The sequence below is a fragment of the Oryzias latipes genome, chromosome 14 (genome assembly GCF_002234675.1).
Source record: "Oryzias latipes chromosome 14, ASM223467v1".
Classification (NCBI taxonomy): domain Eukaryota; kingdom Metazoa; phylum Chordata; class Actinopteri; order Beloniformes; family Adrianichthyidae; genus Oryzias; species Oryzias latipes.
This window is the reverse complement of record NC_019872.2, coordinates 4012612-4038939: the sequence shown is the minus strand read 5'-3', so window position 1 is coordinate 4038939 and position 26328 is coordinate 4012612. Positions and strand designations below refer to the sequence as shown.

Genomic DNA, 26328 nt, shown 5'->3' with positions numbered 1-26328 from the left:
AGAGACCAATTCCTTTATGAAGCATGTTGTTGGACTGTGGGAGGAAACTGGAGTGCCTGGAGGAAGCACCTGCATGCACAGGAGGGTCCCGGCCAGGATTTGAACCACAGCCTTTTTGATGTGAGGCAAGAGGGCCACCTGACTTTAACCCAGCCCATACTTTAGAACCACTTCTTGTAATTTTAACAACATTATGCGGTATAAATACATTTGAAAGATAGATTTCACCTACTTAAATGAAGCACCATGTCATTTTGGGTTCAGGGCATTGTTTAGTGATGGTCAATCTTTTATTTAGGTTGCTTCAAAAATCAATTAAAAGATAACTTGATGAGCATATCTTAAAAAATTATCATTTGAGTGTGTCTGTGTTTGTGTTCAGCGCCAGGCCTGTCAAACCAACGTAGAAGCAAACATCAGAGGATAAATGCGGAAACGAAACCTTTTCTTTTTTTAAACACCGCTCTTTGATGTGCAGCAATTTTAACAAGTCTTTTGTAAATTAATATTATTCCTAATTAAGCGTTTCTTTTGTAAACGTAATGAAGCAGGAGGTGAGATGAAAGTGGATTCTCCTCTGTGCACGCCGCTTATTGTTTCACTTCAGCTGTCAACCTGCAGGAAGTTTAGATCAGACAACAGAATGAAAAAGCACTGCATATTATCATATTTGTTTATTTTGTTTGTTTAATTTATTAGTGTCCATAAGAAATATTTTAATAAAATTTCTGTCAAAATATTGAAAAAAAATCTAAAATGTGTGTTTCCATATTCTGACAAAATCAAGGAACCTTTTCTCCTTTCCCAAGTACAGCATCCTTCCCTTCCTGATTAAGCCTTGGGTTCCAGAGCACGCTCACTTTCATTTTTACCTGACTTTGTTATGTTCAACACAAGTCCAAAAACATTGGCTTATGATATATTTATTGCCAACATTTTCCACAAGCCTGTGAGTCCTAACAAGCCTCCACGGCTTCAAGTTTCAAGTGTCTTCCACAGTGACGCTGGACTATTTTAGGTGGTGATAAGTATTCTCTGGATTCTTGTTTTCCACATTAACATTTCATCGATCGCTTTGTGAACAGGCTTGTAGAGCAGAACCATCAGGGCAGGGAACACCGCGCATCAACTTCCAAACATGCTTATGTTTTTGGTGGGAAACTAGATCAACTGCTAATAAAGCTAGAGCTTCAGTAAAACAAACCGTCGTGCTATTAAATATCGGTTTTTAAATGTCATTTTGCAGAAAGACATGCACACTTGCAACAACGAAGGATTCTGAAATAAGTAGAAATCCGTTTAAGGACACGATTGAGGTGGTTCTCCTACAGCAGCATCAGCTTATTATAGAATCCTTTTACCAAGTTCATTCATGCAAACCCAATTTTAGAGCTTTTGAACCAACATACTGATATATTTACCAAGTTTCTGAATGAAACTACCAACCTTCCTGATCAGAAAAAGGTCTGAACTTTACAAAATATGGAGAAAAGAAAACGTCACCCAGGAAACCGCTGACACAGATCATCTGTTTGGTATTAAATATTCATTGGGTCTGCCAAAGACGAAGCCTTTCCACTAAAGGATCTAGCGTGGACGATGTCTAAAGAAAGCACAAGTCACAGCAAAATAAGTGTATTAAATGTGACTTTCAACATTTTTAATACATTAAAGTGGAAGACAGAAGATTTGTTTTGTGGTTCATCTTTTTTCTCATTTGTTTTTCTGAAACATTAAAAAAAGACTATGCTTCCGGTGTCATATTTCATGTCATACTAGTTATTCTGTGTCTGGTCTTATGGTATTTGTTAATATGCATGGAAGGAATGCCCAATTTATCACAAACAATTAAAAGCAGTATAGCATAATTTATGCATTTTCTTCTAATTTTTGAAAATATAACTTCATTTTCTATATTTCTTGGCCAGTTGTTACATTCTTTAGGCCTCAATGATGAAAAAATTAATTTTAACAGTCGCATAAATTAAAAACTTTTCTTGTCAATAGTCTTTGATGCATTATATCTGACTAAAAATGCTTGAAAGCTTCAACTACATTCTACTTTGGTAAATGTAGTATAATCATGTGATCCATTGTTTTCTAAGGCAGCAGCTGCATTGGCTCTCAGCTCAGTAAAAATACCAATTTCTTGGATAAGGTTACATCTAATTGGGTGTTGGGTCACTTGATCTGCACATCGACCCTTTAAACCAAGGTTGGAATAGCCTAGCTTGGAAAAATGTGTCTTTGGGAATGAAGTAAACATCATGCAATTTCAGAAATTGTTTCAAAGTGGCCAATTAAAGGGGTTACAGCGATTCATCTACGCCTGACATTAACTTTTAAGGTAATGAGAAAATGGAACAACAGCTGCTTTGTGTCACCTGTGGTGGTTTCAATAAGGCCAACATAATAAAACTGAAGAGGAAAAAAATAGCTTTGCTTTTTTTATTTTTTACCAAACCAAACTACCAGCTAAAATGATTGGTGGTTGTTGGGTTTACACTGTTTAAAAAAACATCTATCTGTTAACTCTGCCTCCAAACCAAAGCATACATGGAATTAACTACAATTATGCTTAATTTGTAATTAATAACAAGTGCCAATAAAGATTTATCCATTTGTTTCCTATAGCTCACATAGCCTCCTTTTGCTTTTGGCCCAGTTTCTGCTTCGTTCTTGAATGACAGGGTCATTCCTCATTTTATGTCCCAACCAGCAACTCGCTGTTTCTGGGTGAGTGTACTTGTCCTGAGAGCACATTTACAAAAACTAAATGAAATGAATGCTTGAAAATAGTTTTAAAAATACCAAACATCCTGGAGTCCATTCTAAAGTGCCATATTTCTCTTGTCCCACTGCCCTCCCCCGCTTCAGAAATAATAATAATAAAGTCAAAATAAAACAGTTAAAATTAAATGTATACATATTTTTTATGTTCTTCGGCATGTTTCTTGTAACTGTGGGGACATCTTTTTAAATAAACAAAACATTTCAAATGATAATTTTATCAATGGAACGTGTGTGCCACAACATGCACAGATACCTGTTAACATGACCTTTTTAAGAGGCATATGATGAACGGGAGCTGATGAACTTGACATCAGTTTTCCAAAAGAATGGGAAAATGGGAAAAACAGGATCCCGACTCCTCCATTTTACATATTTTCTAAAAATAGTTAGCCTAAACTAAATGTCTCACTACATGCATGCAACCCTATTAAACATAAAATCATAATAAGACATTTATTTATTTATTTATTTATTATTTTTATATTTTTATTTATTTATTTGTGAGTTTGTCCTCTTAATCATCAGTGACAGCTACCTAAACAACTAGCTTGTACTCCTTGGAGAAAGCTAATAATATACAGATTTGCAACCTTGTTACCTGCAAAAATTGGCAGCAGGTTTGCACCAAGTTTTGTTAAGAATTAATATATAATCTGCTAAAAATTGCACACTAAGCTGAGTTTATCAAGCCTTTGATAGTTTCTTACCTATTACTGATGAATATGTGGTAAAAAAAATCAGAAAGGTGAAGATTTACTTTCCATGAATTTTGAAGCTCAAATGTCCAAAGTGTAGTATTGCCTCTCTGCTGCTCACTATCTATATTTAACTGTGTCATGTGTGGCAATGCCTGGGTGAAAGCCATTTTAATTCCAGGAAAACAGAAGCAGGCTGCATGTGTAATACAAATGCTATCAGCAGGACAACAAACAACTGCAGACTCTAGTAAACAAGACCTGTATGTGATGTGGAAGAGGAATTGTTGATGGAGGAGTTGTTACAAAGATGTTTTGCAGAATGGGACTGCCAGATACAAAAATAATGGAACTGAGAGATCATTGTGCGTCCTGCTGAGGACCAGTCTTTGGCTGTGTAAGAATAGCTTCTCCAGCTGCATGTAACATTACATCAGTGCTGCATTGTGGAGTCATGTGATGATTCCCTTCTGCATGATCAACAGGAAGGAGGGAGAGAAAGCCACAATGACTGCAAGAAGGATTTAATATTCATAAAACTCATTTCCACCCAGTGAATGCTGACAAAAGGGAGCCTAATCAATGCAGTAAAATGGAAAAACAAACAAACAAACATGAAGGCACTTCATTGTTGCATTTTTATTGCATTATTGCAGCATCCTTCTTATCATATTTTTTTCCAGTAGAAGTACTTTCCAAATGTCAGACTAAATATAGAAATTCTATATGATCCTCAAATGCACACAAGAAAAAGCAGCAGAGCCTCTTCCCCTCTCTTATTGTCTTTCCACCAATTACCATGCAGTATGTTGTCCCCAGGATACCTGAAACCATGGCAACAGCAGGATACCAGACCCATCTGTGATCTTCAGCTCCACCTGCTGTTGACAAAATGGAAGTGTGGAAATGTGAAAATCTTAGCAACATGTCAATAGTTTTGAAAAAAATCAAACAAAAGAGTCAGAAGCAAGCAATTTGACACTTAAGATGAAAAGGTTTACATCATTTTAAAGACTCACTAGCATGTTTATTCATTTGTAACAAATTGTTACTATTTTTTTTTCTTTTTTACATTTATTTTGGAATAAATACTATAAAATATACTTTGATACTTTTCAGAAAAATACTCATTTACTGAACAGTTTCTCACGTTTCTCATTAAGAAGGCACAAAAACCTGCAAATAAAGATTAGAAATAAGAACTTTATCTTTGGAAAGATGGGAACCAGCACCATCTTATGATATTTGGACTTTTTGGACACTTTTTTTCCTTTTGCTATTTTGTTTTGCCGTTTGTTTAGTTCAGTATTTTTTATTGTCAGCACTTCATATAAGTGCACCACACACCTCAGTGATGAGTCAGATAAAATGAGGAAGTCGATTTTTACGAGGAAACAAAAAAACGCCTTCCAGGAAGCTAGAAGAGGAGAACTGAGTGCAGGTACATCCCACACAGTTTGTGTTAGAGGTTAGGCAGAATCAGGCTCTGTGTGCTTTTCTGCAAATGCCATTATTGTTTTTCTGCTTCCCATTCCACCAACCAGGATCTGCAACAGCATCTCTGTGTTCGTTTCACAGTGTTACACACTAAGGTCGCTCAATGTTACTCTTATTGCATCAGCCGTAAGTCATGGCCAGTCCCTGAAACCTGAAAGGGGAAAGCTCTGTTTCTCCTGCATGGTCCAAAGACTCTCAGCTATAAGACATGTTCACTTAGTTCTTATTATTTATTAATATTATGTCTATTCTTGTGTTTGTTGGATTTTCATGGGGCGAGTGCATTAATCCACATTTAACGAATGCACAAGCAGATCCGAGCAGATAAAAAAAAGAGAAGAGCACAGCATCGTTTCTGTGCATTTCTGCTCAGACTCCACAACTGCTGGCCTGCAGCAGAGACAACAGCCCTTCTGCCTGCAGAAAAAGATCTGCTGATCAAAGGAAGCAAATTATGACTCCACTGCATGACAAAAATGCCAACTAAACCTACTAATTTTGCTGGGGCCTATATCTGACTGTCCGCATGAACAAGCAGCCATGTAACTCAATTATGACCATTGCCAGCCCAGATGCAGCATGACACAGTGTAATGAAAATGTCTTAAAGCTTTGCTGCACATCAGTGCTGATGGCTGCTGCACATGTTCCTCCTGACCCCTCCTCAGCAGCACAACCAGAGTCTTCCAGGAACCAGCAGCAGGTTTCTGAGGAATCTTAAGGATTCATCTTAAGGAGTATGGTAAATATGGAATGGCAGCTTGGTTGATTTCATCTGGAAAACATAATAAGGATAATAGAAACATATATTTAATATAGATATCTAACATTTTATTAGATATCTAGAGACATTTACATAGATAACATCTCTGTAAAAATGATTTTGTCAATCGTTAATTTCCTATCAGATGGCCATTTTTGCACACACAGATGCAAATACACACAATATTGCATAACTGTAACTGTAGATATAATTTTCAATGTATTAAAGGGGTTTTAAAAAGTCATTTCCTGAACACCAATCAGATTGACATGATTTTTAAAAACGCTTAAGCAACAACCACATTAAATGTTTGAATTTCTTTACTTTTAAGAATTTAAATCAGAGGCATTTTTCAGGATAACAATTGAAGATTATGCAATTGCTTCATTAAAAAAATCCTCCACAATCTTTATCTCTTTTTTATATATATTTCATTTAACATTTTCAACACAAATTAAGAAATTAAAAGAAAAAAATGTAATTTTTTGGTATTTTATATATATATATATATATATATATATATATATATATATATATATATATATATATATATATATATATATATATAAGGAGAATATATATATGAGTATTGTTTTGTCAAACACCATGTGATTCTAGACGTAATAGTGACAATGACAATGCTTCTTTCTTTTTCTAGAGCTTAATATAGCTGGATTTAGGCATTAGTCCAGCAGCTGACAGATAGACACCGGGCCACCTTTTCAGCCTGAAGCAGCTAGAATATCACACTATAATCTTCCCTAACTTTATCGTTAAGTTAAAGAAATGTGTACACACACGATCCAAAAAGATTTATAACTTTAATTTTTCCAGTTGCATTTTCTCTTTACAGTTTATTTTACTGACTAAATAGTATTCTCAAAATAAAATATGTTCAGAAAAGAAATAATGCATCAAAAAAAGATATTTTTAGTTTTGATTATGGAGAGGAGCTGCCATGGGCTCCCTGTTTGGCCTGCATTCCCACAATGGGTTTTAATTGTGGTTATGCAGCAGTTTAGCTCAGGCAGTAGAGCAGGTTGTCCAACAACCAAAGGGTTGGCGGATCAATCCCTGCTCTCCCCAGCCAGCTGTTTCCCCCTGAGTGCAGCCAGTCTGCAGCTCACCGCTCCCCCCCAGGAGATGGGTCAAAATGCAAAGAAGAATTTCCCCTTTGTGGGATGTGTGTTTGTGTTTAAATAAAGTATCAATTATTATTGAGCCCAAAGCTGCAGTATAGACTTCGAAATATATTTCATGCAAGTAATTGAAATCCAGTACAGACCAAAATGTTTGGACACACCTTCTCATTCAAAGAGTTTTCTTCATTTTCATGACTATGAAAATTGTGGAGTCACACTGAAGGCATCAAAACTATGAATTAACACATTCCAAATTGAAGGCATACTGAACCAGCATGGCTACCACAGCATCTTGCAGCGGCTTCTATTCCATCCGGTTTGCGTTTAGTTGGACCATCATTTATTTTTCAACAGGACAATGACCCCAAACACACCTCTAGGCTGTGTGAGGGCTATTTGACCAGGACCAGGAAGGAGAGTGATGGGGGGGCTGCGCCAGATGACCTGGCCTCCACAGTCACCGGACCTGAACCCAATCCAGATGGTTTGGGGTGAGCTGGACTGCAGAGTGAAGGATAAAGGACCAACAAGTGCTAAGCATTCTGGGAACTCCTTCAAGACTGTTGGAAGACCATTTCAGGTGACTACCTCTAGAAGCTCATCCAGAGAATGCCAAGAGTGTACAAAGCAGTAATCAAAGCAAAAGGTGGCTACTGTGAAGAACCTACAGTATGACACATTTTCAGTTGTTTCACACTTTTTTGTTGTGTACATCATTCCACGTGTTAATTCATAGTTTTGATGCATTCAGTGTGAATCTACAATTATCATAGTCATGAAAATAAAGAAAAGTCTTTGAATGAGAAGGTGTGTCCAAACATTTGGTCTGTAGTGTGAATGAAAATGTTATTTGTGACTTGTTCCTCAGGAAATCATTTTCCGTGGATTTATCTATCAAAGTATTGTATTATTTGCAGAAAATATGAGAACGTTGTTTTGTTTCAATTTTGATTAATAATCCTTTTTAACTTTAAAGATCCACTCCAATGACAATCGTGTTTTTGTTGTTTTTAACATTTTCCTTTGGTCATTTATCTGATGACGGAGGGCATATGCAAAGAAAAAGAATCTAAAAATTGCATTTCTACATAATTCTTTGTTTAAATTGTTTTGGATAAGGAGCAGACAAGAAAATGCAACTGAAAAAGAGCTCATTTGTAACGTAGAAAATACGCTGGGCGAGCCACAAGTTCCCTGCTCAGCTCTGCAACGGGGAAGGGGGGTGGGGTTGCTACACAACAATGGTCGCGCTCACAACTTATTGGCGAGTTTCTAATCAAATACTGCCACTCTGTGGGAACTATGTCCTGGAAAACGATGCAATTTTTCTTTTTAATTGGCAAAAAACAGCATAATCACAATGAAAAAAAACCTTGGGAACGCTTTCAGAATAGCTCAAAAGATGATCGGAGTGGAATTTTAAGCAAAGTGACTTTATGTTTTTTTAAAGACATGGTCTTCTTCCCTGTCTTTGTTCCAAAAACCTTTTAATTTTTTGAATAAGGTGGCTTTAGCCTTGGACTTTATTTACCTCTTGTTCTAACATATGGTACCACCGGTAAACGATTGCTGCATTTAAAATGAAGAAAACTGTATTAACTGTGCTATTTGTAAAGTATAAGTAGCTGAAAACTCTTTAATTAATTTTATAATTTGCCAATTTTACATTTTGTACGTTGACATTGTCACCTGCTTTTGGCCAGACCGATCCTTGCCCTTTCCACAAGTAGGAAATATAGTTTAAAATATTAAAACCTCTTCAAGACATTTTATAAAAAAAATTTATCCTGGGCTGATTAATAAGATACTGGAAAATTACTGGGTTGCTTTTTTTAAAAAAATCCATTGACAGCCCATCATGTGAATTGTAGGGAATCACTCAACAAATCTCTCGATATTCAGATCTTATTTTCCTCCAACAGTTCATTTTTTCTTTCCCATAAACCTCCTTGATGTGCTTCCATTCAGTAAATGCCTGCACGTTCACTCCTGAAGTCTGATTTAAGTCAGTCTGTTATTTCACTGCTGTGTTAATCACTTCACAGAGAAGAGGATGAAGGAAGTCTGCACTGACAACTGAAGGATTATGATTATAAGGTAAGCCACTTAGTGCTGATTGGATTTAGAGACTGTTGCACTCAAACCCTGATTTTGTTTTACTGTCAATCATCTTTATACAGCTTAGATTCAATCAGGGGGATGCCATGACAGAATAAACTCTCTTAACCCTTAAAAAAAGGGAATGATATTTGTTCACTTTGCAAACTTTCCATCTGTTGTTTGCCCTGATGTTTAATGTTCATCCAGGGGAAAGGGAATTTCCTTGTTGCCATGACAACAGAGAAATTGTTCATTCATTGTGAGACACAAAAGAAAACCTTCATAGAGTTGTTGTTGTTTTACAAATTTGGAGGCTGCAGAGCCTAAGATGAAGTGGTTCTCATTTGAAGTGATGAAGATGGGTAGAATCAGGGATGAAGACATTAGAGGAAGAGATCATGGTAGATGTGTTTGGAAATAAATGCAGGGAAGCAGACTGAAATGATTTTTGACACTTTGAGAGGAGGGACAGTGATTGGATGCTGAGGCTGGAGCTACCAGAAAGGAGGTTTAGAAGAAGACCACAGAGGGGGGTCATGGATATCATAAAGGAAGACATGAGACAGCACTACTGTCCACTGCTGTCACATTGAAAAAGACAATTTTAAAAATGTCTTATTGTGAAAAATCTTGTGCCTAACTTACCAATATTTCTAACAGAATTTTTAAAAAAAATATAAAAATTATCTTCCCTTTTGTATGCTTTTTTATGTGTTTGTTTGTTGCGATATTGACAAAAAAAAAATCAAATGTGGATTTTATTTTGAAGGCGTTTTAATTGACATTTTGACGTGGACTTGTTTTGACTCCGTGGGGGCGGGACTTCTGCTCGCCCGTCGCAGCGCGAGCGAACTCCGTCACCTTAAATAGTGAAATAGCTGCTGTGAGAGGACAAGAAAAGGGCTGCAGGCAGAAGAAACACCGGATCTGGTCTGGGCTTTGGTGTAGCTTACACAACATAAGAAGTATAACATCAAATTCCAGCTTTTAAAAATGTCCACACCAGCAAGAAGACGGCTAATGAGGGATTTTAAAAGGTACGGGATCTGTTGTTGTAGCCATTTTTTTCCGTCTTTCTTGGCTAGCAACATTAGCCGATGAATCTCTTGCTAGGTATCTTTAGCCTAGCGTTACCTTCTGATGCAAACAATACAGTCTATGAAGCCAGACAGGCTATTATTTCTTTAAAAAAAATTACACAGATAGGCATTTTAGTGTTTTATTAAACCGTTAGGTTTCGTCTTTAAGAAAGTTAGGTACTTTTAATCTTCGACGTTCAATTCCGAAGCGTTAACGTTGTTATTTATTAAGGAATAAACAAGCTAATTTTCTCTTCTAGTTTTGATAAAGGAGTTTCAGTTTCAGTTCACCGAGTCACGAACGTCAAAACATTGAAGGACTGTATAACCTCTTTATATTGACTATGGTTGGGTGGCTAAACTAAAGTGATGAAAAAATTCAGCTAGTTTGCTTCGTTGCTGCTGTGAACTGAGCAGAAACTATTTTCAATAACAAGGGTTAATCAGACTTTTAGCCACAACCTTTCAGTGTTTAAGACCCTCAGCATAAATTCCTGCCAGCATTTCCTTATTCTATTTGTATGTGTTGTGTGTGTACATACATCTATTTTCCATAATAGTACCAACATGTTGGGTAGGGTTTTTGTGTGACTTGCCTGTAAAATCTCTGCTTGAACTAGTAGCTATTCCCTGTCTGTCGTCTGACTCCATATGACCCTAAAGCTTAAGTTTGTCACTCCTGTACATCTGAGGAAGGAAAAAAAGAGGTGATTAGGCATCAGAGCAGCCGTTGAATTAGGACAGCTACAGTTTCACTGTGTAACTGGATTCTGCTTTGCCAGTCCCCGGTTGGTATACTGTAACTCCCAGAAAGGTCGAGCACAATGGCTCCTACCTGACCCTGCTAGAGTGATTGAACCCCTCTCTAACCGTTTTGTATATTTTTCTAAAATGATTGTTAATAGAGGCCTTTTTTAGGAAGCCATAGTGATACTGTTGTTGCAAACAGGAATTATGTTGATTATGATAATTTACATTTGGAAAATGGATGGTTTAATGTTTTAAATGTAATTTTTTTATATATTGACAAATCAAACTGCTGCAAAAAAATGTACAATTATTTTTACACAGTCGAAGTCCTAAATTTTGATAGAATTTTATTTCAGACACTTTAAAAGGAAAGATGGGACAAAAATAGAAGAAATGTATTTATATTTGAGTGCAGGTTTGTAACTCTTGGTTGTTTTTTGTTTTCTTGGTATTTGGTCTTTTCTCAGTGGGAAAATAGAATTGTTTATAGCTGAATTTTTCTCCTAGAAACCAGTGAAAAGATGTAAAACAGTATAAAAGGGCATAAATTAGTCTTTCGTTATTATTACTTTTGTAATCCCACCACAGTGCGCTACCTTAGAGCAGGAGTAGGCTCTGAGGCCTGCATTCTGGCTTGATTTCCAACACACCCTGCTCTGCCATGTTCTAATTGGTTAGACACACCTGATTAAAGTAATCAACCATAATAATGGCATGGATATCTGGAAAACATGAAGACACACTGGCCCTTGAGGCCTGGACTTTCCCACCGTACCCTAGAGTATATTTTAACACGAGGAAAACTCTAGCGGTTCTTTAAATTATACATTTTGTTGGACCTTTTTGACAAATATAACCGCAGCACATATCCTGACCCACAAATATTGACCATTTTCAAATCTACAGACTGTTAGCAGATCATAGAGGATGAGTTGAGTGCTGCATCTTTAAACCACTGGAGATCCTGGGCAGATTACAGTAAAGGAGGTTAATTGCTGTGGGTCCATTTGCAGCAAAGGGCTTAGACATGCATCCACACCTAGACACATAAATCAAGCTTACCTCACTTTGTAGCCATCCGCTCTCATAACTATTTTTCTTTATACATTCTACTTTTGATTTGACGTCACAGTTGTGCAACTGTGGGACTTCTCTGTACAGCCGGACCTTTAATCTGAATCTCAGCCTTGAGTTATTGAGATGGGTAATCTACCTGAACCTGGATTAAGAGGCCGTGCTGATGAGTAGATTATGAACCCATAGCCTGTAGGAAACTTAATATTTAATAGTTGATTATTAACACCAGAGTTGTTTACTTCATTGTTGCTAGGCAGGTGTCGCTGTGGTATTTTGTGCTGCATAGCAGAGATCATTCAAACAGATCTTCTCTGGAGTTTTTTATTTTTTAATTATTTTAAAAATCAGGGGATCCATCATTGTCTTGGACTCAAAACTATGTAAAGAATCAAAAGGTAAATCTTTAAAAAATGTATCTTAAGTCTGACAATCAAAACACAAAATCTTTCATAATCTTGCAGATTTCTATGTTCTTTTCAGCACATATGAAAGACGAAGCATTATTATGTAAGAATAAATAAATGAAGCTACAACAGTTTTTCTATCATTCAGTGATGTTGTAATCGTTTAGAGTACTGTGCTATATTTGAGCAAAAAGCAGAAATACATTTGAAAGACAATGAAGCTTAATTTTCGTCTTAACTTATCCGTCTGTAATTGGTCTGGGGATATTTAAAAACTTAAATATCTAAAAGTCACTTTTACTCTGGGAAAGAAAATAAGTACTTCTAGACTTAGCTCAATAAATGATCATAGTTTTCAAGAGGCTAAAGTTTTGTCCATGTAAATATATCCGTTTTGGAAACTGCAGGTCTTAACTGGATTAAAAAATGCGTTTGTTGCACAATGACAACCTTGTTCTCCAAACATGAAACCTTAAAAATATCTCAATAATCTCAGTCAAATGTTTTTTTCTTCTTCAGACCCTTGTTGATTTCTTCCTTCACCTCCACTATGACATTCAAAAATATTTATCATTGAAAATTCCAGCATTGGTCAACAATAACAACTAGAAACATTTGTCAATTACCAGGAAGGCACATTTTAATAAGTTAAGTCACTGTTGGTTTATGTTGCCGTCTCCTCTGCTGTTGCTAACCTTAAGTCAAACTGACTGAACAGGAGTTGGTGTTTGTTACAGAAATGCATGTACCAGATAAACGACCTGCTTCTACTTGTTATTCAAACCACATTTACAGCTTATTAAAGGCAAACGAGGCAGCGGTGGAGCAGGGAGAAGCCTCCTTAAAGCAGCATATCTGATAAAGGTTAAGGGAAAAAATGAACAAAATAATACCAACACTCCTCTGCAGAGTTCAACAGATCAGTTCCTGAGGGAAATGTATTGATATTATTGTTCTTTTTATTCTCATATCTGATGGAGGAATCAGAGAAAATAGCTGTTAACTCTACTCTAAATGCCCAGCATATACAGATGAAAATTTGTCACCATTCTTCAAACAAAATGTTTGAGTTTTGAGTTTAAACCGTATTTGGACAGTATTCTCTTCCAAAATTACCTCGTCACAAACTTTATGCTGTCATAAAAGCCATAGAGTGGAAAATGAGGTACTTTTTTTAAATCTTACTAATCATCTTTGCCGTCTTGCTGTTTTCAGTTTCTGTTGTTTACCCGAGTCAGACAAACATTTAACTGTTAAATCAGTAAACAAAGCAACGTGATGATTCCATAACTTTAACCCGGACAGGAGATGCTGCAGCTTTTTGGCTGGGAGGCAGACTTTTCCAAGAGCCAAACAGGAGAGAAATGAAAGCCTCACAAACTTTAATAACACGGTTTCATTTGCTTGGTGATTTTTAAATCAATTCGTTTTATTCCATTTCAAAAGCAACATTTTTTTGGGTCAGTTTTTAATTATTTTGGTAACTGCTTTGGGCTTTTTCTTTCAAAAACCCAAAGGTACCAGATCCATGCAGATTTTGAAATATTATTCTTGAGGGAAAGGAAGACGTCACCAATTTATCACAAATCAAGCCTTTTTCTGCTTTTGTTCCATGTGTGCTGTTACTTCTGAGTTTGGTACTTTAGGCATGTTAACCCAGGTGAACAGCTAGCTTAAATGTTTTTTAAGAGGGTCTAGCTCCTTTATTCACTGCTAGGTATTATTATTACGGTGTTTTGGCTTGAAAAAAATGAACGAGCGAAACTAAAATACATGAAAAAGAAACTGAAAGGAGATGTCAATCACTTTTGACTAGTGAATTGTTAACAAGGTTTTATGAAATATTTAAAAATAACATCAATGAGAACACTTTCTTTCCTTTACTTCATTTTACACCGTGATGAAAGATACTTAAATGGCTTAAAAGGCTGATGGATTAAATTAACCTCTATTGTCCATCAAATGTATTTTCTACTTCTATCACAGAACTTGTGTTTTTTGTGAAAGTGAGACATAAAATCCTTTTTAAAGATTTAATCAATAAATGGTGCAGCTTTTGAAAAAATGATAGTTTTGAGTTGAAGACAATGATGACTAAACGTGAACCCAGGTGAGTTCACATAAAACTGAAAATAATTCCAAGAAACTCCAGAGAAGAGCCTGATCGAGCTGTTCCTTCTACCTTCTTGTTGTGTTTGTAACTCTTCACATTTTTTTTCTTTGTCTCCTTTTTGTTCTTTTGCCATTTTTCTTTGTCACTTAATTCTTTCTCTGTCTCCATTGTCGTCATTTTCCTGCCCTTCTGGTTGCTGGGTTTCTCCCTGATGGACGTTTTGTTTCTTAACTCAGGCTTCAAGAAGATCCTCCTACCGGCGTAAGCGGTGCACCTTCAGAGAACAACATCATGCTTTGGAACGCTGTCATTTTTGGGTGAGCCGTGGTTTGAATACAACTCCTGGTTTAGATGACGAAGAAAACACTAACTTTCAAAATATTTATAATATATATAATTAATCACATATTTTAAGGTGAATAAACCTGTGAAAGTCATATGAAATGTAAGTTTTTGAACATACATCCATCAGTGACATAAGGTGACAGAAATGATTTAACAAACATTGCTTTAACAAATAGAAGGACTAAAAGTAGCCAAAATGGCAAAATATGAACCCTTGGTTAACTTACCCATTAAGCTTTTAGTCTACAACTAAGTCAAGATTTATGGCTCTAAAAAGGGACATTTTTGGACTGGAGGATTAATTTGATTCCTTTTACACTGTTTCCAGGCCTGTGGGCACACCATTTGAAGATGGTAAGTTTTACACTTGACTTTAACTTTGCACAAAATTCTTTTTTTGTTTGTTTCCTGAAGTTGTCCATATGACTCTTATTGATGTATAACAACTGACTTCCAAGAAGTCCTCTATCTGATGTTTTTGTCCACCTTCACCCCTGTGCTCCGCTCTTCCTCCTCGTCCATCTGTGCAGGAACATTTAAGCTGCTGATAGAATTTTCAGAGGAATACCCAAACAAGCCCCCCACGGTCCGCTTTGTCTCCAGAATGTTTCATCCAAATGGTAAGTAAGCAGTGCAGCTCTCCACTGTTTAAAATGTTCAGCGCATCATCAGATGGAGCATTTTGACTCAATAGTTTTCCTATTTTCTTTTTTTTACAAATGTATGTCATTCTGTTCTCTGTGTCCTCTTCAAAAAATGCTCTAAGTTATTTTGGAATAATAAAGATGAGTGGACTCTAAAGATCTGATGTGGAAACTTGGAGAACAATAAATAGTATTATACCTCTAGCATTTGAATCTTCATTTAAAGCCTTAGTCACAGCTGCCCTCACGGGTGGATATGGGCTATTAACGGGCAAAAAATGAGCAGACCTGTTGGGGGCACACAAGTATATCAGGATCGTACACTCCTTGGTCAGTGAATAGAGCAGAAAGGTTCATGCATATTTTATTCTACGGGCATGTTGTGGGTGACGAGTCATACATGGCGAACACTTATCCAGTGGTTCCTATCCTTTTTCAGTCTAATGTCTGAGAATATTTTTCACACACCGGCCTGTATGACACTGAAGTGAGCGTTTGGTTTTTAACATTTTTTCTCCCCTTCCGTTTACTGTAACTTTGTTGGGTAAAGTTTAATTCTGTGAACTACCTGTAGCTGCTTAAAACTTTATTTATATATTAGATTTTGTGTAGGAACCCTTAAGGCCTTCAGCCTCGTCCAGGTGCAACGGATAAGTACAAAAAAAAAAAGAAAATTTCCAAATATGTTTGTGTTTTTTGGAAAAACGTTCCTAGCTCGGGGGTTTCAATTAAGCAGTTGGTGCAGCTGCTTTGAGAAGGTAGAAGATGCCTTTTAGACACGTGACTGAGTGACTTCTCACGCGTCAACAATGAATCTGATGTGGGGAAAGTCCAGTTTTCCAAAATGAAACTTCTGGTTATAAATAAAACACAAACAATTTAGGTTGTGTGTTTTGTTTTTTCTTAGCGACCTGGTACTGGTCTGTGACCCAGAAGCGGGGACCACTGACTTGAACAACACGTTAGGGGGAAGCAGGTGTCGTACTGTTTGTTTTCAATCCCTGCAGGGGTACGCAAGGAGCCCATTAGTGCTGTTCAGGTGCACTCCCCGTGCTCTCACATATTACATGTGTGCAGTATTCATGCACTGTGATGAAGGGGCCGGTACTGGCACCTTACTTATGACTAGAGCGTGGCGTACGACAGCCTCACTTATACATCATAATTGCGTGTAACTCACATTATCCCTGCATATATTTCACGATACACTGAGTCCACACAGGAGAATGGTACGTTCCATTTTAATGCCGTCCCTTAGGGTGGTCCTATGAGCTTTAGAGCGGCTGTTCCTCTCTCCGACCCTCCATGTGCCAAGACAACCCAAAAATCTGCAGGATCTGTACAGGTCAACCCCTGTATGGGTGCATGTGACTAAGGCCTGAGATTCTGCTGCAGCAGAAGACTATGGGTGGGTCCAAATTTGAGGGCTGCGTCCTTCAGTGGCCACGGCCTTCCCGGGGGACGCTGGCCGGGTCCTTCGTCGAGCGGGTAGAGCCAGATGAATTTGGACGAGTCTAGTTTAGATGATTCCAGCTGTTGCATTGGCGAATGTTCTGTCACCTAGCAACTGTGAGTCCCGAACAGAGGACTAGTAACCAGGCCTGGAGCTCAAAATTTTCCTTGCTTATTTGATCCAACTTTTAATCTTGGAGGTGTAATTATAAAAAGGTGTAATTATTTCCAACTCCGGGTCCCGCTTCACAGTCCCCCATTGTTGTCATTGTTCACAATGCATTTTGGGATATGGACAGCATGGACGGATAAACCAGACCAATCCTTGAAATCGAAGGCCGTGTTCGTTCGTCCATTTGAGGGAGTCGTTGAATGTGGACAGTAGTACTTTTCTCAGCGCTGCGACACAAGAAGCCCAGGAAGAACACAGCCTTCCAATCTAGACTATAATAAATGAAAGGCCCACAAAAAGTTTAATTTGCTACCAGTTTAGAAAGGTGTGATTGGCAGGCGGTTAAATAACTACCTTGCCTGCATCACCAACCATATAAGAACGTTGAATGGTGCGATTTGTGCTGCACTGACTGTCTGTTTTCTTAGTTTATGCAGATGGCAGTATATGTTTAGACATTCTCCAGAACCGCTGGAGCCCCACATACGACGTCTCGTCCATACTCACTTCCATCCAGGTGTGTTCCCTTCTTCTGCATTTTCCAAACAGCCTGGCGACATTGAATCCTGTTTCTTGGTGTGATAAAGAGCTTTTCTTGCTGCAGTCTTTGCTGGATGAGCCAAACCCCAACAGCCCAGCCAACAGTCAGGCCGCACAGCTCTATCAGGAAAACAAGAGGGAGTACGAGAAGAGGGTGACGGCCATCGTGGAGCAGAGCTGGTCGGACGTCTAAAGATTTTACTCTCTTTGCTGTCCTCTTCATCACACTCTTCATCATCCCTGTACTTCACTTTATCTCATCAAAGGAAAAAAAAAGCGACTATATCAAAATTAAGTGCCACTCTGAAGCTAAAGAACAAACTATCTGTACGGACATGTCCTTGCTTGCCAATGCATTTTAGGAAACAGAGATTAAAGAGGAGTTGTGATTTAATCTTATCTTTAAATTTTATTTCTTTTTAATTGCATGATGTGAAATAAGTTATTGCTAACAAAGCGCTTGAGTTTTACAAATGTCTTTGTTTTTTTTTTTCCTATTTTTTAATCTCCTTATCTGCAGATGTGCACTTGGCCGGTAGGAAATGACTCAGTAATGACCAAATTAGACTTAAAAATGCTGATATCACCCCCCCACCCCCACCAAAAAAACCTGAATAGACTGTAACTTTCAACTAGAGTCTGGGTTTTTGCTCTGGGACACTGTAGGCTACAACAGGTTGGAGTAAAAAGTAGGAAAGACTGACGTTTTGCAACTGTAGCCGACGCCGAAATAAGAGTAAAAATCAGCTGTTTACTCTCAAACCCGTCTTTTTTACCTTTTATTGAAAACCACAGGAAGTCGAGCGGACTCCATGGTTTGCTGGCTGTGATGTCAGTCGATGGCAGGACCTGGTCTTGACAAATAATCAGGTTGGGGAGCAGCTGTTGCTCTCAATGTGACAAAAAGGATTTCAGGGCAAACTTGTTTGAGTGCAGCATCATGGTTTGGGTTTTTCTTTTTTAGATTTGCCCTTTTGAATTAATTCATCCACACAAGTTTAGTCTGCCATTGTGAAACAGATTGATGATCAGTGAAAGCCACAGTGTGGTCTGTGAATCACTTCACCCCATAAGCAGAAGGGATGTTTTAACATTTTGAAATTAAACAAATGTATACATAATATGCAGTATAAACGTAAATAAAACACATTTTCCAGACTTTGATTCTTGTTTTTGGTTTCTTTAAAGACTTTTCCCTTTTTAACCCTTGGTGAAACTTTTAGCAAACAAATCCATAAATGTTCCTGAAAATTTGTAATCTATAATTAATTGGTTTGATATTTTACTGTATTTGTATTTTTGCCTTCTCTTGCGTTTCGGCTGCAAACTGATGCTTCTGAACAGAATTTAAGAAATGTATAGGCTTGTTAAAAGCTTAAATTGAAAAGTGCTCAGAAATTTTCATAACTTTTCAGTTGAAAAATTAATTGCAGTAAAATGAAAAATTACCCAAAAAGAACTTAAATTTTGTTTTAAGCAACTGTAGTGAAAACAGACTGACTCATTTGAGAAAACATGTTTATTATAAGGCAAACATAACATCCACTGATTCTATGCAAGTTTGTATATAAAAAAAGATCACATTTTAAAATGAATTACAAAAATAGTGAATTTATCTACATTTAAAAAGCAATACTGCTTATAAAGTTTTAAAATCCAATATAAGACCTTTTAAAAAACCACAATAAACCCAGGTCTGAGCAGATGAGAGGATGAAAAGTGTCTAGTCATCATCGTCCCTGTGTTGGAGAAAGGAAGTACATGAGGAACTTTGTGGAAGGAAAGAACAGCGAGTTCATTTTTGGATCACAGCCGTACGTACCTGTTGGTTCTTCATAATCTCATCTCTAGTCTTGAAAATGGGAGCTTCATCCACCACAATGCCTTCAGCCATGGCTTTCACCCTTTCCAGGAGTTCAGAACTGTACCTGTATGAAAAGGGCAGAGTAAACAACTAAACATTAATCAAGCCAGTGTAATACAACGGAAATCAACAGCTTTTGTTCTGATGATACTTACCAGCTAATAGTTTTTAAGTTGTAATATTTAACAATCAAAATTTAAAACATCAAATTTGACCCCAAAAAAAGTAAAATATAAAAACAAAATTGAATCAAATATTGACAACGATTGACATCTCGATTCATAAAACGGAGATCTATAGTTTCTATATATTGATATCACAAAAAGTGGTGGTTTTCCTGAAAACCTAAAGGTAACAGCTCTGCTTTAATTTTTCAATGATTTGTATTATTTTTAACAATTTCTTCATTGCATTTTGGAGCAACAGGAAATTTTACTTTTACTAAATATACTTTTTAATGTCGATTTGGGGAATTATTTTGATATTCTACAAAACCTGCAGAGGGCAGCACTGAGCCTATTTCTGAGCTTGACATTAATCTGAAGAAGAAGCGGGGATTATCCATACTAAAGGCTATTTACATTTGAAGGGGAAAAAAAGACTTAAATAAAAAAATATATATATAAAGTCCTAAAACAGCATAAACATGATGCAGTTTAGAAGTTACAGTACAATACAGTAATAACTCCTATCCTAAAGGTGTATACGAACACCAAATTTGACTTTTTCAATTTTTTAAATCACAAAATGAGTTAAATTTAAATGTGCTTACCGACAGCCGAGGAAGACATTGTTGGCCCACACCATGGACAGAGAGAGCAGATGGTCCACCTGCCCGCTTTCAAAGTCACTCATGTTTCGCAGGATAAACTCCCTCCTGGGCTCCCAGTGTTTCCAGCTCTCCCAATAACCCCGAAACGTCTCCACTCGCTCAGCTTCATCTCGGTTTTGTTGAATAAAATCCTCCACGTCCGCCGAAGACATCTTGCTCCACAAAAGATCAATCAAGACCCACCGGAAGAGGATAAGATCCCTTTCCGGTGTCATAGCTTGGGTCGCCTTTTACAAACAGCGACTCGCAGTGGTCGATCAGCAGCATTGTTTAACAATGACTTATTATTCATCTGCTGGATCTGATAGTTTTTTTTTATTAAAATGTTTTTAAATCGGGATAATGAAGTAAACTTTTAACGAATTCAAGAAAAAATGTCATAAAATATGATGATTAAATCACTAAGGTAAATATTTGTCTTGATTAACATTTTATTTTGGAATTGGGGGTACATCTTTTCACAAGGTTTCTGACATTTTAAAAAATGCCTTTTTTGCAACATGTGTAAATCTAAAATGAACAAATAGATAAAGCTTCATCTATCCATTTTTTAGGTGTTTGATTGGATGAAAAACTCCTTTGGAAAAGACCAAATTGTCACAGTTTGCAATGAAATTACAGACATAATAACCCTGTTATGTCATTATTATATTATTACTTAAATAATCAATATCTCTCTTTCTTTTATTTATAAAAAAAAAGGTGTTATTTGAGTTTGAGTGTTTGGCAAACTCAACATCATTTAGTAAAAAAGAATTGAAAAAAGATTTGCGGGTATAAGGTGTAGATTTTATTTATAATGTATCATTCAGAATTGTTGAACAATGCATAACTATTGTAGATTTATTTTACTTTTTTATTATTTAAGCAGAAATTAAATGTTTTTTAAGCAAAACTTGATTATAACTATTTGATCTTGATGATTTAATTTTGACTTTTGCACTGTGTCCTCAGTGGGGCTGGCGGGCAGGTTCCCCGGCTGGCCATGGGTGGTCCACGCCTGCCTCTGGGGGCTCAGGACTCCCCCGGACGGTGGCAAGCCAGTGATTTGGGCACCTGTGGTCAGGGCATTGGGTCTGGATCTGGAGAGCCCTGTGGTGGGGCAAGTCCCTGCCCCGGCTCTGCCCGCTTTCTGTCCTTCGTACTTCTCGGCCGGGGGGCTCCTCCGTCTCCGTGGTGGGATCAGTTGCGCGTGAGGGTGGTTGTTTCCGGGTCTTTGTCTGCTGCCGCCGGCTCTGGGGTGTGGAGTGCCGGGCCTCCTGCCTTTGCTGGAGCATTAAATGTGATCAAGGTACACTCTAAGGAGCACACATTCGTTCAACCCACCCAGCCCACAAATATGGGCATGGGTACTGTTTTTACACCCCTCTCCATTATTTTGGGTCATGGAAGTCTTGTGTGAACCTGTCTGTGTGCAGAAGTTATTTTCAGTCCTGTGAGATACGTCTTCTATGAATATAATTAAAACCTGTAAATAGCCGTGTGCATTCTATTTGTTGGTGTGTATTGGTGAGAACCAAGTCATGCAGTTTACTCATCACACTCTTATGTTATGACTATATAATCCACTGCTCCCCCCATCTATCTCCCCCATTCTAACCCCTTACCCTCTATCTCTAATGTCCCACTTTCTCTTCTTTTCTTCCTTCCGGTCCAACAAGAAATGCATATAAATATAATTAATATAAATAAAGCTTAGCCTCAAAAACAAAAGGGGTTTATACAAATAAACACTTGTCTGGAGATCCATAAACCCCTGTGGTAACAGTAAAATCTGTCCAACACAAGATGCCTTCAGCGCTTCACATCTGCTTGCTCAGCTGTTGGACAGTAGTTAAAAAAAAAGAAAAAAAGGTCAAAATCATTTTTACCTGGGGGGTTCAAGTTCAGACAGAGGATTGCTTTGAGGAAATACAAAGAATTAACTAAATGGGGAAACTGACAAAAATACAATATTTACTAAACATGTTTTCAAACCTTTTGTGAATAAAAAATAAAAACAGAATCAAACAATACAAATATTTGTTATTTTCACTAATGGACCAAGTTCCAGCATTATTTTTCTTTGGCATTTGCACGTTACAGCTTTTTTTTCCAGTACACCACATATCTGAAAGAAGTATGAATGAGCCAGATTGGTCTTACCATTTGAAGAAACGACATTTTGTTCTGTGTTTGTAACACATTTTGGAATAAATAAATATCTCTGGCTGAACTTGCCCTCCCAAATGATCTACTAAACTATAATCTTAGCTAGCCATCTTTCACTCTGCTGTCTTTATGACTAATCTCCCAGAAAAGCAAGATAACTTCCAAAGTCTCGCTGCCCACATTCACCTCCTACAAGCCAGAAAAAGAAAGAAAAAGAATCCACAGCAGCACTTCGGGGTAGGTATATGTTGGTCAGCTTCCAAGTTGTACAATGGACTCTTTATTGGGTGAAGTGACCCATTAGGTTTATGGGCTTCTCTCTGAGCCTGAAACATATGTATACTAATGCTGGAATGATGCACTCAGCTTCAGTCGGCTCTGGCCTGTCGCCGCTCTCTGTGAGTCATTTAATGTATGCTTACTCAGAGGAAAAGCAGAACAGAGGAAATACGTAGAGGACGCACGCATGAGTCATTTCATCAGAGAAAAAAGAACCAACCTGGTTGTGTGTGGACGTCGCTTCTTAGTGTGTCGGTGTTGTTATCTCCAAAACCTGCATCCTCATTGATTTTGTGTCCCAGAAACCTTCTGAACTGAATGGTCAAAGTTACACTTCTTGTATATTTATATCTGAAACAATCAGGTTTCACAACCAATAAATGATAAATCGGTTAAAAAAGAAGCTCAGATCTCAGCCGTTCAAGCTAGTTAACACATCTGTCTGATCTGCTGTTTGTGAAAACTAAAATTAAAACAACTAAAAGTTTGTATTGTGTCCTAATTAATTGAAATTGATGTCTGTACCTTAATAACAAATGAAAAAAATATGGAAAAAGAATCAAAACTTCGTCCCACAAAACAGATAAACAAGACAAGAATGATTTTTTTTTTAGTTTAAAGAGTCTAAAATGAATTTCTGCTTTAAAAATGAACGCTATTTTACAACCAATGTTTTCTTACAAGCAGAGTTTCACACTTTTACCCATTTTCCAGTGTAACCTTTGTTTATTTATGATTATAAAATGTAAATGACAGGTGATCACAAAGGAGTCCTTTGATTCGTGCAGGAAAATAATAATGATAACAGATATAATAAAAAAAGCACTGATGCACAGTGATATTTATATTTTTCTCTGTATTTTTAACATAGCTTTACTGCTTTAACGGTTGGATAAATGAGGATCGGGGATCATGATACAGGGAGAATGAAGTTTCGCTTCCAAGTTTTCTGAAAGTGCATGAAGAGACAATAAAAGCGCTGAGGAATCACAAAATAAAAGCATGTTTTTTAAAACTTTGCATTGTTTTCTAACACAAATAGTTTGTTATTTTTGATAAAACAATTCTAAGCAACTGTCTGGATTTTAGAACCATCATCTGCAGTTTGTCCTGGTTTCCTTGTGATCTCCACAAACTTGTACTCAGAGTAGGTCTGAACCAGATCCGAGTACTTCTTCAATAAAGTGTGCATGGCATCAGGCAGCAAACGGCTTCAGTTCCCATCCCGAGGGGCGCCGGGACGCTCCCAGGCTGTTTTCCCAGGGGACACTGCAGGCACCTGAAATGTGTGGGATGCTGCTGTTGCATTTGAATGTGTGCCAGAGAAACCCCTTCTCTGTGCCCTTCATCGCCTCAGTTCACTTTGAGCAAAAAAGCACGGCCCTCTCCATCCATCCATCCATCCGTCCGTCCGTCCGTCCGTCCGTCCATCCATGCATCCATCCATCCATCCGTCCGTCCGTCCATCCATCCGTCCGTCCGTCCGTCCGTCCGTCCGTCCGTCCATCCATCCGTCCGTCCGTCCGTGCGTCCGTCCGTCCGTCCGTCCGTCCGTCCATCCATCCATCCATCCATGCATCCGTCCGTCCGTCCGTCCGTCCGTCCATCCGTCCGTCCGTCCGTCCGTCCGTCCGTCCATCCATCCATCCGTCCGTCCGTGCGTCCGTCCGTCCGTCCGTCCATCCATCCATCCATCCATGCATCCATCCATCCATCCATGCATCCATCCATGCATCCATCCATGCATCCATCCATCCATCCATCCATGCATCCGTCCATCCATCCATGCATCCGTCCGTCCATCCATCCATGCATCCGTCCATCCATCCATCCATCCGTCCATCCATCCATCCATCCATCCATGCATCCATCCATCCATCCATGCATCCATCCATGCATCCGTCCGTCCGTCCGTCCATCCATCCATCCATCCATGCATCCATCCATCCATCCATGAATCCATCCATCCATCCATCCATGCATCCATCCATCCATCCATGCATCCGTCCGTCCGTCCATCCATCCATGCATCCGTCCATCCATCCATGCATCCGTCCGTCCATCCATCCATCCATGCATCCGTCCATCCATCCATGCATCCGTCCATCCATCCATCCGTCCATCCATCCATCCATGCATCCGTCCATCCATCCATCCATCCATCCATCCATCCATGCATCCATCCATCCATCCATGCATCCGTCCGTCCGTCCATCCATCCATCCATCCATGCATCCATGCATCCATCCATGAATCCATCCATCCATCCATCCATGCATCCGTCCGTCCGTCCATCCATCCATCCATCCATGCATCCATCCATGCATCCATGCATCCATGCATCCATCCATGAATCCATCCATCCATCCATCCATGCATCCATGCATCCATTCATCCATCCATGCATCCGTCCGTCCGTCCATCCATCCATCCATCCATCCATCCATGCATCCGTCCGTCCGTCCGTCCGTCCGTCCGTCCATCCATCCATCCATCCATGCATCCGTCCTTCCATCCATGCATCCGTCCGTCCGTCCATCCATCCATCCATGCATCCGTCCATCCATCCATCCATCCGTCCATCCATCCATGCATCCGTCCGTCCATCCATCCATCCATCCATGCATCCGTCCGTCCATCCATCCATCCATCCATGCATCCGTCCATCCATCCATGCATCCGTCCGTCCATCCATCCATGCATCCGTCCATCCATCCATCCATCCGTCCATCCATCCATCCGTCCATCCATCCATCCATGCATCCATCCATCCATCCATGCATCCATCCATGCATCCGTCCATCCATCCATCCATCCATCCATCCATCCATGCATCCATCCATGAATCCATCCATCCATCCATGCATCCATCCATCCATCCATGCATCCGTCCGTCCGTCCATCCATCCATGCATCCGTCCATCCATCCGTCCGTCCGTCCGTCCGTCCATCCATCCATCCATGCATCCGTCCATCCATCCATCCGTCCATCCATCCATGCATCCGTCCGTCCGTCCGTCCATCCATCCATCCATCCATGCATCCGTCCGTCCATCCATCCATGCATCCGTCCATCCATCCGTCCGTCCGTCCGTCCGTCCATCCATCCATGCATCCGTCCGTCCATCCATCCATGCATCCGTCCATCCATCCGTCCGTCCGTCCATCCATCCATGCATCCGTCCATCCATCCATCCATCCATCCATCCGTCCATCCATCCATGCATCCGTCCGTCCGTCCGTCCATCCATGCATCCGTCCGTCCATCCATCCATGCATCCGTCCATCCATCCGTCCGTCCGTCCGTCCGTCCATCCATCCATCCATCCATGAATCCATCCATCCATCCATCCATCCATCCATCCATCCATCCATCCATCCATCCATCCATCCATCCATCCATCCATCCATCATCTGTCTACCTGATACAGATGAAATGAGCATTTGTGCACCTGACATCCCTGCCTTAGCGGGTGCAGATAGACTTCCAGGCTGGTTGAAAAGGCAAACGGCTCCACTCGGTCATCAGTGCATCTGCATCTCCAAGAAAATTAAAATGAAAGGGTCCAAACAAAACAGTGATGAGCAGCTCGAGCATTCTTGATTCTTCTGCTTGATGTTTCTAAAAGGCTTTTGG

General features: G+C 38.9%; 2 protein-coding genes across 2 annotated transcripts; one reads left to right on the top strand and one right to left on the bottom strand.

Moving 5' to 3' along the window:
• The first annotated feature begins 9824 nt into the window (after positions 1-9824).
• Positions 9825-18729, top strand: ube2b (ubiquitin conjugating enzyme E2 B). The gene is made up of 6 exons (XM_004076058.4): positions 9825-10026; positions 14649-14729; positions 15086-15111; positions 15288-15377; positions 17454-17542; positions 17630-18729. The coding sequence occupies exons 1-6, from the start codon at positions 9983-9985 to the stop codon at positions 17756-17758; spliced, it is 459 nt and encodes a 152-aa protein (XP_004076106.1). The 5' UTR covers positions 9825-9982; the 3' UTR covers positions 17759-18729.
• A 337-nt stretch (positions 18730-19066) lies between these two features.
• On the bottom strand, positions 19067-20456 carry cdkn2aipnl (CDKN2A interacting protein N-terminal like). The gene is made up of 3 exons (XM_004076060.4): positions 20202-20456; positions 19388-19493; positions 19067-19304 (listed from the first exon to the last, which is right to left on the bottom strand). The coding sequence occupies exons 1-3, from the start codon at positions 20411-20413 to the stop codon at positions 19296-19298; spliced, it is 327 nt and encodes a 108-aa protein (XP_004076108.3). The 5' UTR covers positions 20414-20456; the 3' UTR covers positions 19067-19295.
• Between the last annotated feature and the right edge of the window lie 5872 nt (positions 20457-26328).

Bases quoted from the DNA above. Each gene is read 5' to 3' on its own strand.
- ube2b (XM_004076058.4), top strand. From the start codon at position 9,983: ATGTCCACACCAGCAAGAAGACGGCTAATGAGGGATTTTAAAAG. The intron at 10,027-14,648 runs GTACGGGATCTG...TTCTTAACTCAG, and splicing joins CTAATGAGGGATTTTAAAAG to GCTTCAAGAAGATCCTCCTA. The intron at 14,730-15,085 runs GTGAGCCGTGGT...CACTGTTTCCAG, and splicing joins TGGAACGCTGTCATTTTTGG to GCCTGTGGGCACACCATTTG.
- cdkn2aipnl (XM_004076060.4), bottom strand. From the start codon at position 20,413: ATGTCTTCGGCGGACGTGGAGGATTTTATTCAACAAAACCGAGATGAA. The intron at 19,494-20,201 runs GTAAGCACATTT...CTTTTCATACAG, and splicing joins AATGTCTTCCTCGGCTGTCG to GTACAGTTCTGAACTCCTGG.